Source organism: Anser anser (assembly GCF_964211835.1).
Source record: "Anser anser genome assembly, chromosome: 8".
NCBI classification, from domain to species: Eukaryota; Metazoa; Chordata; class Aves; order Anseriformes; family Anatidae; genus Anser; species Anser anser.
In genome coordinates, this window is record NC_139728.1 from 9,632,971 (window position 1) to 9,646,530 (window position 13,560).

At 44.2% G+C, this 13,560-nt stretch overlaps 1 protein-coding gene across 1 annotated transcript; it reads right to left on the reverse strand.

The window, feature by feature from the left end:
- Nucleotides 1-290: 290 nt before the first annotated feature.
- Nucleotides 291-9,602, reverse strand: GORAB (golgin, RAB6 interacting). Its single transcript, XM_083847716.1, has 5 exons — nt 9,449-9,602; nt 8,517-8,865; nt 6,331-6,432; nt 4,732-4,872; nt 291-2,058 (listed from the first exon to the last, which is right to left on the reverse strand). Exons 1-5 carry the CDS (start codon nt 9,516-9,518, stop codon nt 1,590-1,592), a joined length of 1,131 nt encoding a protein of 376 aa, XP_083703842.1. The 5' UTR covers nt 9,519-9,602; the 3' UTR covers nt 291-1,589.
- Nucleotides 9,603-13,560: the final 3,958 nt, after the last annotated feature.

Sequence of the window (13,560 nt, forward strand, 5' to 3'; positions counted from 1 at the left end):
AAGATTTATCCTTCTTTCTCCTGTGTACAGGAGAAAGTTTTCCTGTAGATTTTCCACTGCTACCTTGGGCCACAGTTAGTTGAAAAAATTCCTGCAAAGCGGTATGCTGCCATGTCTTTGCTCCATACATTTTTATATTTTGGAACAGCCTTCTTCGAGGTTTTCCTTTCATAGAGGAAAGTTGCCAAAGGACGTATCTGATTCCGTCATTTATCACCTCCTGTGGAAAAACAGTCTTGGATGCATGCATTAGTATCAGATATCAAAACTGAAAGCAAACACACTGCACAGAAGATGCACTGATTTATTAATAGAATAAAAATGTAGTGACACGTTTTTTCCACTATTAAAGCCACAGAGACAATCGGTGTCCTGTTTATATACTTGATGGCGTCACTCAGCAACTCATTCATAAATTCTGACACGTTCAGCTCAGGTATTACAGAAAACATTTCCACAAGGAAAGCAGCCTTCCTCTGTTACAAAGCGGATAGCTATGAATGCTGTCCCCAAGGTTTGCAGCTGCATCAGTCTATGGGAGGTTTTCATATGTCCTCTATTTGAATTCCTGAGACTTTCTCCACCTGGAATAGCTTTTTAAAGCCTTTCAGCAACAACAGGCAAATAGCTGAACTTCTTGTGGGGTACAAACCCACTCTTCAGGCAAGAGAATGCATTGATCATTACATGACAACAGGCTCAATTCCAATATAATGTTGGAATTATTCATTACACGGTCCCTGCTGATTACTGGTATTTTGAGGCAACAACAATAAAGAAAAACATTTATAAAGAAAGAGCTTTAATCATAACACTCTCTCTTCTGTGTTTCTACTTCTACACTGTAGATTCTGCCATGTCTTAAACTGTCGCCCACCGTCTTATTTAAACCATAGCTGCGGTGAGTTCATAGACAATTTGTTATGAACATGTAGCTTTGTGTGATCTAGCATTATCTGAAAGAAACAGGCAAAGTGATAAATAGGAAATATTACAATTAACTTTGCAATTTGCCTCAATATGTGAATTTCCTTTCAATCAGGTACAGGAAAGAGTATCAGCTATGAAGATATTTAAAGCATGTGCTTGGGTTTGACAGGATTAAAAACCGTTGAAAACTAATGCTTTATGCATACAAAGGAAGATAAACATCCTATTGTATTTGTCAGGAGAAAAGTGTGTTTAAAAGCAGCATAAGTGAGTAAGTTGCAATGTTTTCTCCTGTAGAGACGTATCTCTTGCACGCTACTTGGAACAGGTTATTTGTGATATCAATACACAGAAAAGCCTTTAGAAATACCCTACTCTTGACCTTTGAGTATCCTGATTCAAGAAGGTACAAAGCCCTGTGAAGAGGGCATTAGAAATGAAGCTAAAAAATCAGAATGACGATGACAGATGGTGATCCCCAAAAAAGGGTTCTGCAAAAGAAAACCAAAAGAGCCTGTAAAATTTGAAACAAAATTAAATGAAAAGAGAGATGAAGTGCATATTACTGGCACTGCAGAAGCCCAGAGATATAACATATAGCCCACAAGCCCGCAAAGAGTATTTAATCCATAACCGGATGGCTTGTCTGAACGCAGTAGTCATGTATCAGAGCAAGCTGGGGAGTCTCCTGGAGTCACATTTACTGCTTGAGGCTGGCTGTCCATATTGGAGAGGGATTTGGTACCAGAGTTTTCAGACTGCAATTGTTCAGAGATAGCAGGAGAACAAACACCACGGTTAGCATGCTCGCTCTCCTTTGCTGTAACACTGGGAGTGGGGTTTTCCTTAGCCAGCCCAGCATGACCGTGCGACTGGCTGACTTGTCTCCCTGCTTCTGCCTCCTGCTGCTGCAGCATCCGCTCCACCTCTATCTCAAGTTCCAGATTTTCCTCATCTGCCTCCACTTCCAGCTGCTGCATTAACTCCTCCAGCTTCCTGGCCTTGCGGAGTTCGTTCTGCTGTATGATTGTGCACAGGTGCTCCGTGAGGTGCTCCTTAATCTCCGTCTTGTGTTGGAGGTCCAGCTTGGCTGCCACGTACTCCGACTCAGCCTTATCGTACCGCTTCCTGCAAAATCATCATCATTTCTCGTGGGTTAGTTCTCAAAGCACTTTACAATCCGACACACGGACAGATACTTTAAGCATCCCTGAAACGCAACGTGCTCTGAATGCGTTATGCCAGCGATTTCATGACATGCTGTTAAGTTAGTCAAAAGAGGGGGGAAAAAAGCGTGAATAGATCGAATCTTCTCCTCTTGACGCACTAGCCTCCATTGCTGCTGCATTTTAAGAGTTAATTCGCTTGTCTGAAATACATGGATTGAATCACGAGCAAGCATTTTTACTGCATGTTTTAAGAGATGCATCACTAGCAGCAGAAAGAAACCATCAGAAGTTGTAGTGTTTTCACACTTCAAACGAACAACTAGCCAGTGAACTGGAACGCTGCGCAACTGTTTTGTGTTCTCCCAATCCACCCAACGGATACAGATGCTACAACGGTGCTACACACATTGACACTCAGACCCAATCTAGAAGCTTACGCTCTGGCCACCCAGATACACAATCAGAAAATCATGAGCAGCACAGATTGACACAGCATACGACATCAATAGCGATCACAACTTTTGCATGGCAGCAGATGTAGAATTTTATTGTGAGCATCCCCCCAACACACCCCTCCTGCCAATTTGCACTTCCTGTCATGGCAAATACAGCAAAAAGGAAATATTCCAAATGTTTATTGAGGTCAACGCATCCCCTACACCTAGCACTTTAATGGTTGGTGTCCACATTAGTGATGCATCTTCAACCACATTCAGTGAAACTGTATATTAATTTTGTTTAATTATTAGAGAGAGAAATGCTATCTTGCTCATCAGGAAAGGGGACATGCAAAGGTTTTTGCAGGGTGAGTACGCAATGTACCTTACAAAGCATTCATAAAACCAGTATTAGTGAGGTAGTTGAATAAAGAATCCAGCTGCTGTATAAAACCACATTCAAGTATCTGGTTAAACAAAGCAACAGAAAGATAGGAGAGCTCTTTTGCTTAGAGAAACAGAAGGAAAAAAAAGACAAAATATTCCCCAATTATGTTCTCCTATAAAACAATCACTAAACTCCTACCAAGCTGTAAAGGCTGTGTCTGCAGTGGGCAGTTGATGCCCACTTGTTCACAAGTAAGTCAAGATTTTCCTGTGCCAGGTATCCAAAAACAGAAGAGCCAACGCTATACTGAAAATTTCTGCACAGTTAAACCTTTGGGCTGAATTCACACATCATCTTCACATCATAATTATGAAAATTCCATTCCACAGCAATTGTCAGATGCCCTTTACCATGTGCTCAGAATTATTTAACATTGTACTTCTTGACCCACTGAAAAAAAGGGGGTTTTAGCCCTAAAATAGAAGGCAAAGACCAAAAAATTGCTTTCAAAGATGCCACTTAAAAGTAAATCAGCTTTGTCTCATAACGCACAAAAACTGCAGCACTGGAATGATGTAACTCACATTTCCAAATCCCTCCCTCACAAAAAGAAAGACTTACTAAGGTTCATCAAAGTCATTAAGTGTATTGGAAAGCTCATCCTCTTTGTCCTACCAATATCCCCTTTTGTTATCTTCATTAAAATCTGCTTTCCAGAAGCCAGAGCTGGTTGTTATATGCTCTTTTGCCATTAAGCATTTCAAATAGACATGTTGTTATAAAATTTTGCTAAGGAAATCTGCAGGAGCATCTAACAGTTTTAGAAACCAGAGTTAAACCTAAAATACACTAAAATGCTTTCCCACTTGAGGTTCTGAAATTCAATATTTATATGCACTCAGCTACTGAAACTACAGCTGATCTTAGGTATTTCAAATGATAATTATGCAAAAGAAATCCTTATTTTTTAGCTACCACTGCTATTTTTTTTTAAAGACTAATTACCGTGTTTATTGGCCTGTGGTCAACATATAGCAGGATTCAAAAGGAGAAAAAGAAGTTTAACACATTGAATCATGAACCAAAAACCGCAACCGAACATTTCCATTTTATTAAACGGCTACATAAACATGCTGATGTTTATCTACTGATGTTGTGGTTTACCCACAACTAATAGGGTGTTCCGACTAATTTCTTGCATTTAAGGAACTCATCAGAACCAGAGTGATTAAATGCACATTGTGAAGGGTGAAAGCCTTCTTTTTCTTAAAATTATCACCCCAATTCCAAAAGCACTTCAGTAGTATTATATGTCTTAAGCTTCATTGGTCCCATTGATTCTAACAGGACTAGAGCTGTCATCAGCAGGAGTTTCCCTGTAAAGGACTTTCATTTTAGGACTTAAAAAAAAAAAAAAAAACAAGAAAAACACAACAACTCTTCTCCCCGAGAATAAACAACCTTGAAAGAATAACGTAGGGCTTATGGACAACTGCACAGCTAAAGCAGTCAGTATGTCTCTTGACTGCATGAAGTTGGAAAGCACAGTCTGCAGTCACAAAACGTACTCCATTTTCCAGATTCCAAGGGAAAAATGAGGAAATGAAAGCTTTTACCTCAGGATTCCAAAGCCCCACAGACTGTCCACTTTAAGTACACGTTATTACAATGACTTAAGATGATCTCTCAAGGTCCCTTCCAATCCCTAACATTCTGTGATAAGTCCATTACTGCTTCAGTGACATCAAACTGCTTTTGCTCCCTCTGCTCAGGCAGGGCTATTCCATTCTCCCTGTCAGTCACTTACCGGGCATAGGAGTAGTCCAAGCTGGCTTGATCAATGCGGTTCCGCAGGATGCCGATGTCAGCAGACACCATGTCATCCAGAGCTTGTAACTCCTTCTGAATCCTTTTTAGCTTCACTGTTTCAGCTTGAGTTCTTTTGGATCTGCAAAAGGAAGGTGCATGTTTTTTCTTTACAAGCCTCTTTTCTTGACATAATGGGCCTCATTTCATTTCCAAAGCAACTATCTTCTTTAAGAGCTACTCAGAAGGCTGCTTCTTTATGGTCTAAGACTTTTGATCTTACTTAATATCCACAGGGATCTAAAATGCCTGCTATTAAAGGACTACAGCAAAATTACGTAATGACTATAATCAAAGTGCCTAAAATGGATTGTGTTTCTTTCACTGGGGAAACACACAAGAAGCTGCAGTATCTAAGTAGTTCCCAGCATAAGGAAACAGGAAATGGCTTGGGGAGGGGAGCGAGAGGGGGAAGGGTATTTAGCCCCGCAAATATCCCCTTTCAAAGACGACCAGTTAACAGGGGCCAAAAAGTCACCCAACCTAAGCTTGATTTCCATTTTGTGAAATTATTCCCAAAAGCCCTAGCCAAATCCCAGTGAAGTCAATGGAAAGTTTTACATCAAACACAAAGGATTTCAACGAAGCCTATGTAACCTTTTTCAACCCTGCATATTCATTCCTAAGGGCAGCAAGCTTTGACGGACCTCACTCCCAAGCAAACCAAGTAATTTTCAACAAGCTTTTACACCAGGTCACTTTGTGACTGTCATTCATCACCACGAGCAAAAACGTGCTTTTCACTGCTTTACACCTGCAGCAGGTACTTGAACAGCAAAAGCAGATAATGTAGAAAGTGAAACCATCTCCCATTAGGCCAGCTGATGCAGGTAGACAGAAAAAGACACCCTGTAGTACTGCCTAGAGCCCAAAGAAGGCCTTTCAATCTCAGATGTAGCTCCTTAGCGATCACCTTCTAGGTCCTCCTCTCCCTCCTTATGCCAGCCTGGTGGTCACACCCATGTTTGCTGTCCCACAGTGACTCAGACCAAATTCACATGTATTTTATCTCTGCCTGGCAAAGGAAAACAAAACCTTCAGAACCTCAAAGAGAATCTTCTGCACTGTACAGACCGTATTCATATTTGCTACCCAAGAGCTTTAATGGGCAGAACATAATCACGTCTGGGAGAAGACTGTGAGCCTGAGAACTGCACGTGTCCTTCCTCAATCCAGTGTTATCAGCTCTCCATATCAGACCTTATCTGCCTTACAAACCTTGTCTTATTTGCAGTCTTAATTACCTTGCTGGACAACACTGTACAGTACCTTAAAGTCTGGTCACCAGAAAAGCAAGAGCTAACAATTGTGAGGAAAAGTGAATTTTTATACATTTTAATCAGCCAGGGGTAAAATGCTTCTTAAACTTTAAGTTGGTGGTCTTCTCCTTTCAACATTACTTTCACGTAATTATAAGACAGACACATAGAACAGAGAGGGGAGGAACGAGTGAGATTTAAACAAGACAATATGGATTAAAAAACAGATTAAAAGCAACCCCTTTCTCAGCCTCAGGCCACGTCGCAGCACAGCCCCTCACCTCTCAGCAATAGCTTTGGCCAGGAGTGCCTTCTTGCGTTTATTCTTCTCTTCTATCAGCCGCTGCTCTTGTTGGAGGATTTCCCATCGCGATTTTTCCTGCCTGCTCATTGACAAAAAGGTCAAAATTAATCCCAAGTTCAATTCGCTCCCTGTCCTCCACACCCCGCCCCCAACACAAATATTCACCATCATATTTCCTGGAGCAAGATCTGACAATGCCAAAGGAACAATAAACAGGTTTCCCTTCTGAGGAAAGAAGAATCACCTGTAAGAAGCCGTTCAGCCCAATAAAACATTTTCAGATGAAATCTGCTGATCAGAACAAAAATCTTCATACGCAAATAAGCTGTGCCTTAATTCAAGTTTGCTGAAAGAAAGAGCATATGGCACTTGTTCAGCATTGGATGTGATTTTTCATTTAAAGGATGTACTTCACCGCTAGGTAAAAGCGGTTTCAGGTTTCTTTCTAGCTGCTATAAATTATCTGTTCAGTTTGCCAATGCAGCCTCTTTTTTTGGGATTTTTTTTTCTCTATAAAACAGATCCTCTCACAGTACTGCCTTACGATACAGACCCCGAATAATTAAACTGATATAAATGAAGGGCGGGTAAAAATGACAATGAAATCGAGCAATGAGGTAGAACAAGAAGTCACTTTTGCTACCAAGGAAAGAGTTGCATGGCTTCCGTTTCCGAGGGCACATCTACCAAGAGACACAACTGGCCCCAGAGGATGGAAGGCCAGGTCCTAGGTGAGAGGGGACACCCTGCGTGAACACAGCTGGACAGGATTAAGGAGAAACAAAATCTGCTTTGCTGCCTTTCCATCTTGTAGAGATCTTTATGCTTTCTCCTAAGGAGTCTGTTCCAAAGTCTTGTGTAGCTTTAGAATGCCAAAGTAACTCAGCTCTGTTTATTTTAGCAATCATTTCTGCACAAGAATATCTCTTCAGGCTTCTCCTCGCCACCCTATTCCTAAAACCACACAGAGAAAAATATTTTTATTACGATTTAAATCTGACTGCATGGGCTGAGACAAATTCAGCAGATTCAGGGGGCGGCTGCAGCAGCTAAACGTCATTTGCTCTCCACACAGTGAAAAGCTTCAGATATCTTCTCCCCCGTCAGAAAACGTCTGTGTTTTTCACCACCAGGAAGGGGCTGACCAGCCAGCACCCCTGGTGAGCAACAGCCACGTGAATAATTTGGTACTGCTCTGTCAAGTGCTGCTCTTCTGGTGAAGGGCGAGCTATGTGCAGGTGGGCGATCCCAGCCAGGCAGCATAGCCAGCAGCTGCTGCCTCTCCAGAGACATCTGTGCGACACAGAACCTCCTGCAAATGAACTCAAGGCTGCAGCAGCATTATCCAAGAGTTTTAAAAACACACTATGTGCCCTAGAAAAAGGATTTGCCTTTGGTCCTCACACTTTGCTTTAAAGACAAGAGAATAACTATGTGTGCTCTTGTGAAAAAAACAGCACTTGGATACAGACAGAAAGAAAAAGATGAAGAGGTAAAAACCAAGGCATCTCATATTGGAAATTCTGCCCTGTCTGGCATTTGGACAACAGCCTCCTTTTACAGGCCACTGTCTCTATTTGGCTGCTGAACAAAGTGACTGCTGTATGCAATCAAACTGCCAGACACCCCTCTGGGGGCTGATGCACAGGGTGAGGACTTGAATCATAAAAGATACAGAACTGTTTAGAACAGAAATTCTCTCTCCTTATCAAAGCAATAGTAAAAATTCTGCAGCGATATGGTGAAGGCGAACACAAGTCACTACTTCTACTGTATCTACTCCCAACAGGTACAGCTACTTTCTCTTGTGGATGCCGGCTTCTCTGCACGCGGTGCCACAGGTGAGGTTAGGTCTTCATAAATCGTGTTTATTCAGCCCCACATTTTGTGTGCTTTATGATCTATAGTCCCACTGCCAGAGGAAATTATTTGAAGAAGGCACAGTCTGTATCTGCATGGATTACAGGATGGAATTGGGTATTGGGTCAGGTTTAACTCAACTAGAGGTGAAAAGCGGACTTCAGTGCAGAGGAAGCAAACACGAGCTCTCAAACCTCCCTGTTAGATACAGGAAAGTTCAATACTGAATTTCATTTTACTGTAGAGGAAAAGAAAGAACCCATTGGAATGAGATCCATCCCCCAATTCTACTGACTTACTAACAATTCCACTTTCTTTTTCTCCACTTTGGTGTTTGGCTTTGCAGGGAGGTTCTGGGCACTGTCACTGCCATTGCAGGGATCCGCCGGTGTCAGTTCCTTCTGCTGCTCTCTGCCGTTACGTTGTTTTTGATCCGCCACTGAAGGACAGTGAGGTGGTGGCGCAGGCTGCTGAGGATGACCAGGTTGATGTTTCGGCACAGACAGTAACTGCTCGGGAGGCACAGAGACTGCTCCACCCTGCAGCCCCAGCTTCTGACATTGCTGCTGGATGGCTTTTTCCCGTTGCAATTGCTTCCGGTTCTTATTTGCAGGCTGGGGATGACGCTGCTGCTCCGATGGTTCAGAAGAATCTATTGATGGATGAGGAGAAACGGAATTAAAAGCAGGCCACGAGATCAAAGACAGGCTCTGTAAATTAAACTGGGCAAGCAAACTAGGGCTAGACCAACCTATGGCTAAGATATGCCTGGGTGCCAAGGGGAGGCACCCTGAGGAAAACCCAGGAACCCGTGAATGCTTTGTTAGTCTAAAAATCGCGAGTTCCAGAGCACTTGAAACGAGGTGAGGGAGAGATAAGGGGCTTGGACTGGGGACAGCCGGGGGGCCACGGTTAACCCCCAGCCGCTGCGGCCGGCCCCGGGCCCCTCAGGGCCCCTCAGGGCTCCTCAGAGTCCCTTAGAGCCCCTCAGAGCCCCTCAGGGTCCCCCCAGAGCCCCCCCGGGCCCCCTCAGGGATCCCCCAAGCTTTCCCCAGGACCCCCTCAGGACCCCCTCAGGACCCCCTCAGGACCCCCTCAGGACCCCCTCAGGACCCCCTCAGGACCCCCTCAGGACCCCCTCAGGACCCCCTCAGGACCCCCTCAGGACCCCCTCAGGACCCCCTCAGGACCCCCTCAGGACCCCCTCAGGACCCCCTCAGGACCCCGGCCCCCACCCGGGCGCAGGCCCCGCAGCCGCCGCAGCTCCTCCTGCGAGAAGCCGGCCCAGGCCCCGTCGCCGGCCATGGCGCTTCCTCCTTCCGCTCGCGGGGTCCTCCGAAGCAAGGACCCGAGGTTGCCCCTTAGCCGCCGCCGCTCGCCCGCCTCAGGCGAACGCCGCGGACAGCCCCGGCCGGCAGCGCGGGGCCGTGGGGAAAGGGCTTCGCGGTGCCATGGCAACGTGGCGGGAAGATGGCGGCCCGGGGGGTGGCGGGGGGGGGGGAGCCTAGTCCTGTAGGGACCGGGCTCCCGGGGAAAGTGGAAAATAAAAGTCTTGAAAATAAACTGAAAATAAAGTTTAAAAACAAAACAAAACAAAGTCCTGAAAATAAAGTTTTAAAAAACCAGAATAAAACAAACAAACAAAAACGAGGCCCAGCTGATGGGGCTTAAATTAAGATGGGGGAGCCACTCCGTAATAAAGAGAGGTTAAAGAAGCATCGCCACAACCCCCAGGCCATTTGTAGCTCCTACTTAGGTAGTTTGTAAGGACCAGTAAAACGTTTTCTCTAGAGTATCTCAAAGCTTCATTTTTAAGAGTACAGAAAGCACGTCTTAGGGACACATATAGTAAGGGAGCCAAGGGCATGTGCACGGCTAGATGTTGACATACTTTAATTACTTACAGGGATAACACTGAGGTAATTGGCAAGGAAAAGGAGCATTTTCCCATACTGATGTTTCGAAGTTCTGTTTTGACCATTTTGCTGCTGGAAGTATAAATAATCATAGTGAGGTAACATTCAGCCAGCATCTGCCCTCTGCTTCCCTGTTCTCTGCCAAGTGATTGCACAGTCCTAGCCTATACACAGTTTCAGAGAAAAATAAAAAAAGATAACAGAAGCTGATTATTCCAATAGTAACCAAGACAGGTATCCCTCCCAGGGAGGGATGGACTCCTGAAGTAGCACACTGCTGCCACACTTCTGAGAAAGAATAGTGAATGATGTGGCAACACAGAGAGAGAGGCTCTTGGAAAAAGCCTGCCCACAGGAGTAGCTCACCCAGTGTTAGCTCAGCTCAAAGTGGGGAGCTAGAAACACTCACAGACTGCTAGCTTTTAGCTGAACATTCTTTCAGTTAGGATAAACTTCTTAGCCAGACCTCTCTAAACTTAAATATTAATAATTTTACCACCACACGCATGAGGATTCACGTGTATACTTCCATCTCTAAGTAGAAACTGAACAAGTCCTGCCACATGCAGCAATATTCGCTCACTAGCCATGGGAGCATGCATTTTTTCCAACCAGCCCAAACTCTTGCAGCTGCTTGAAGCCTATCAGAGGTCGTGCAGACGAGTTTACCTCCCACTGGGAGAAAGTCGGGTGGAACACACAAGCCCCAGGCTTAGCTGAAGCAGTCCAGAGGGCTGGAGGCTTGAATAATACATCATCAGCAATAAAAAGGGGACATTTTCAGTGCTTAACCACATCCCTCGCAGTTTCCAATCTGTGAGGGATTAGTCAAGCTCTGAAGTATTGCTATGTCCCAGAGCAAGCTCGTTACGCGACGATCATGTATGACTTAGCAATTTATCGCAGCAGCACTTCTAACAGCTCCTGCGTGACTAACACATCCCATAAATACCAGCCCCGGTCAAAGGAGACGTGGTCCTGAACTGCCACTCACAGGCAGGTGTTAAGCATTTCTGCTAGGACTTGGCCGAGCACTTTGGGGAGCAGATGTGTCACCATTTTTCCACCAGCAGCTTGGTTGTAGGCCTCAAGGTGAAACAGAGACCTCGCAGACACCCAGTGGAGGGCAGGTGGGGCATGGTTGTCTCCATTCCATCAGCACCAACTGGGAGGTCACCAACCAGGTGCTGAGGGGTGCGGAATGGACCTTCAGCCAGGATTTTGACTTCCTTTGGGAAACTTAACCAAGCATAGAAGAGATTGAACAAGAACTATAATCTAGCCTTGACTAAAATGCTCTCAAACTCCAGGAAGCCCAGATGGCAGAGCCAGGTGTCAACTTGAATTTTATGATGAATCAGTATTGACCAGCCTCACAACAAGATGTAGACACCTAATTCCCTTTTAGTTGCCTACGTAGGAATCTAAATTTATCCTGGTACCTAAAATCACAACAATGGGCTGTGCTTAAACTGAAGATACCAAATGAAGGAGCTTTGCAAAGTACAAACTCCAGACCTCATTCCTGAACCTTAGTTCTTTCTTCTCTTCCAAGTTTTAATGCTGCAAACAAAAATGAAGCACCATATTCTCTTTATTGCAGCAGATATTCCAGGCATAAAACTCCCATGTGCTTTATAGAAAAAGTATAAAGACTTTTGAGTTGTTAACTATAATGCTATAGGCAAAGCAGCAATCCACTTTAACAGTTTCCATCAGCCAAAGGTTTAATTACCAGCCATTGGGCCAGCCTTCTCCAGGAACAATTATAACACGGTGAAGTCATTTCACAGGGCATTTAGCAGCAGCAGACTTAGAAAACAGAGGCTGTCCGTGTTCCCTGGCTGATTAAAGGCCTGTGAGCATAACATGAAACTGAATATTTGACACCTAGGAATAAAGTATTTTCTGAGCAAACACAGGCTGGATGAAGAGAAAATAGAAACCTTATTTTCCATCCCCACTTCAGAAAAGAGATGATGGACAACTCAAACCACGACAAAAAAAGCAGTAACGCAAACCTTCCTTTTACATCTGGGACCAGATTAGACTTTGGTATCATTTTGTGATTCGACAGCTATCTGATGAGCAGACCTGATGATGTCTGTGACTGCTGCATCCGTTTTCTGTTGGTCTATTTGGCCTGGAGCCTGCTGGCTCTGGAAGCAGCAAGTAGCATCAGATCACAAAAATATTTTTTCTTCTGAGATTCCCAAATCAGTGTGGACATGTCATCACAGACCGGCAAATCTGACTCTTTAGGGCAGACCTCAGGGTCAGACCTCAGCTGACATTTCAACCCAGGACAGACGCAATTTGTACCGGGACATAACTTCAATTTGCATTGGTTTAGTTCATACTGATTTTTTTCTTTTCTTTCCTTTTTTTTTCTTTTTAAAGTGCCAAATAAGCTCTTCCTGCAAGGGGCTCCCTGACTTAGACATACATGTTTAATCGGATTCTGCTCCCCACTCTGCACACTGTCGCAGTAACACTCAAAGCAACACAATCCCGGTAAATGACTGAATGATAACGTTAGATGGAAAGGCATGAATATGGCAGGACAATTTCCTTCCTGCTTGTGTTTCAGACCCTGTCGTGAGTTCCCAAGGACTGTGACATGCAATTAATGAGGCCTGGGGAAATACTCACCATCCTGAAAGAAACCAATGCAAAAATTCCTAAATCCCTTTATTTTGCTTTCTACTGAGAAAATATATCAAACTATATCCAGGCAAATACTATCCCACTTTTTACCAGAGGGTAATGGTGGACAGCTTCTTCAGAAGAATTGCCTTGTCCAGCCATGCAAGGCTACTGTGTGAGCAAGAAGCAAGCCTTGCCTTTTGAGAATGATTTAACTCATGAATTAATTTCTCCTTTAAAGGATGCTTTTGACATCCAAGCTATGGAAATTTAGTTTGCTGATTCTCAGTGGTACTATCCAGGAAGGTTCTGAGCCTGAGATGAGTAATTAATTTCTTAGCGTGGCACTGAAAGCAAGAGGACCCTTGAGGTGCAGAAGCGACCAGCAGCCATGCACTAAACTGTACCTTTTCTGCAGCCCAGTGAAGGCAGTTGAGGTTTTTCTGTTGTCCAGCAGGCTGTGGATTAGATTCTGCATTGGGAACCCAGAGCTCAACCCATGGCAGGATGAGGCTCTGAGTGCAATGGGATAATTGCTGTATTACAGTTTCTCAGCTTTGGGATAGGCTAACAGTGAGTGCTGCGTGCCTACTCTGCCTCTTGGCTGCTTTAATCTGAACATAAAGCTACAGCCAGTGATTCAAGCCCCTGCAGCAGCGCGAGAACACAGCCCCACTGTAATCACGCCACTGCCTGCTGTACTGCAAGGGACGGGCTTGCAAATTTACGCAAAAAGGCAAATATATCTAGTGGGAATAGTCTTTTCTGTGTAAAATGAATTCTCA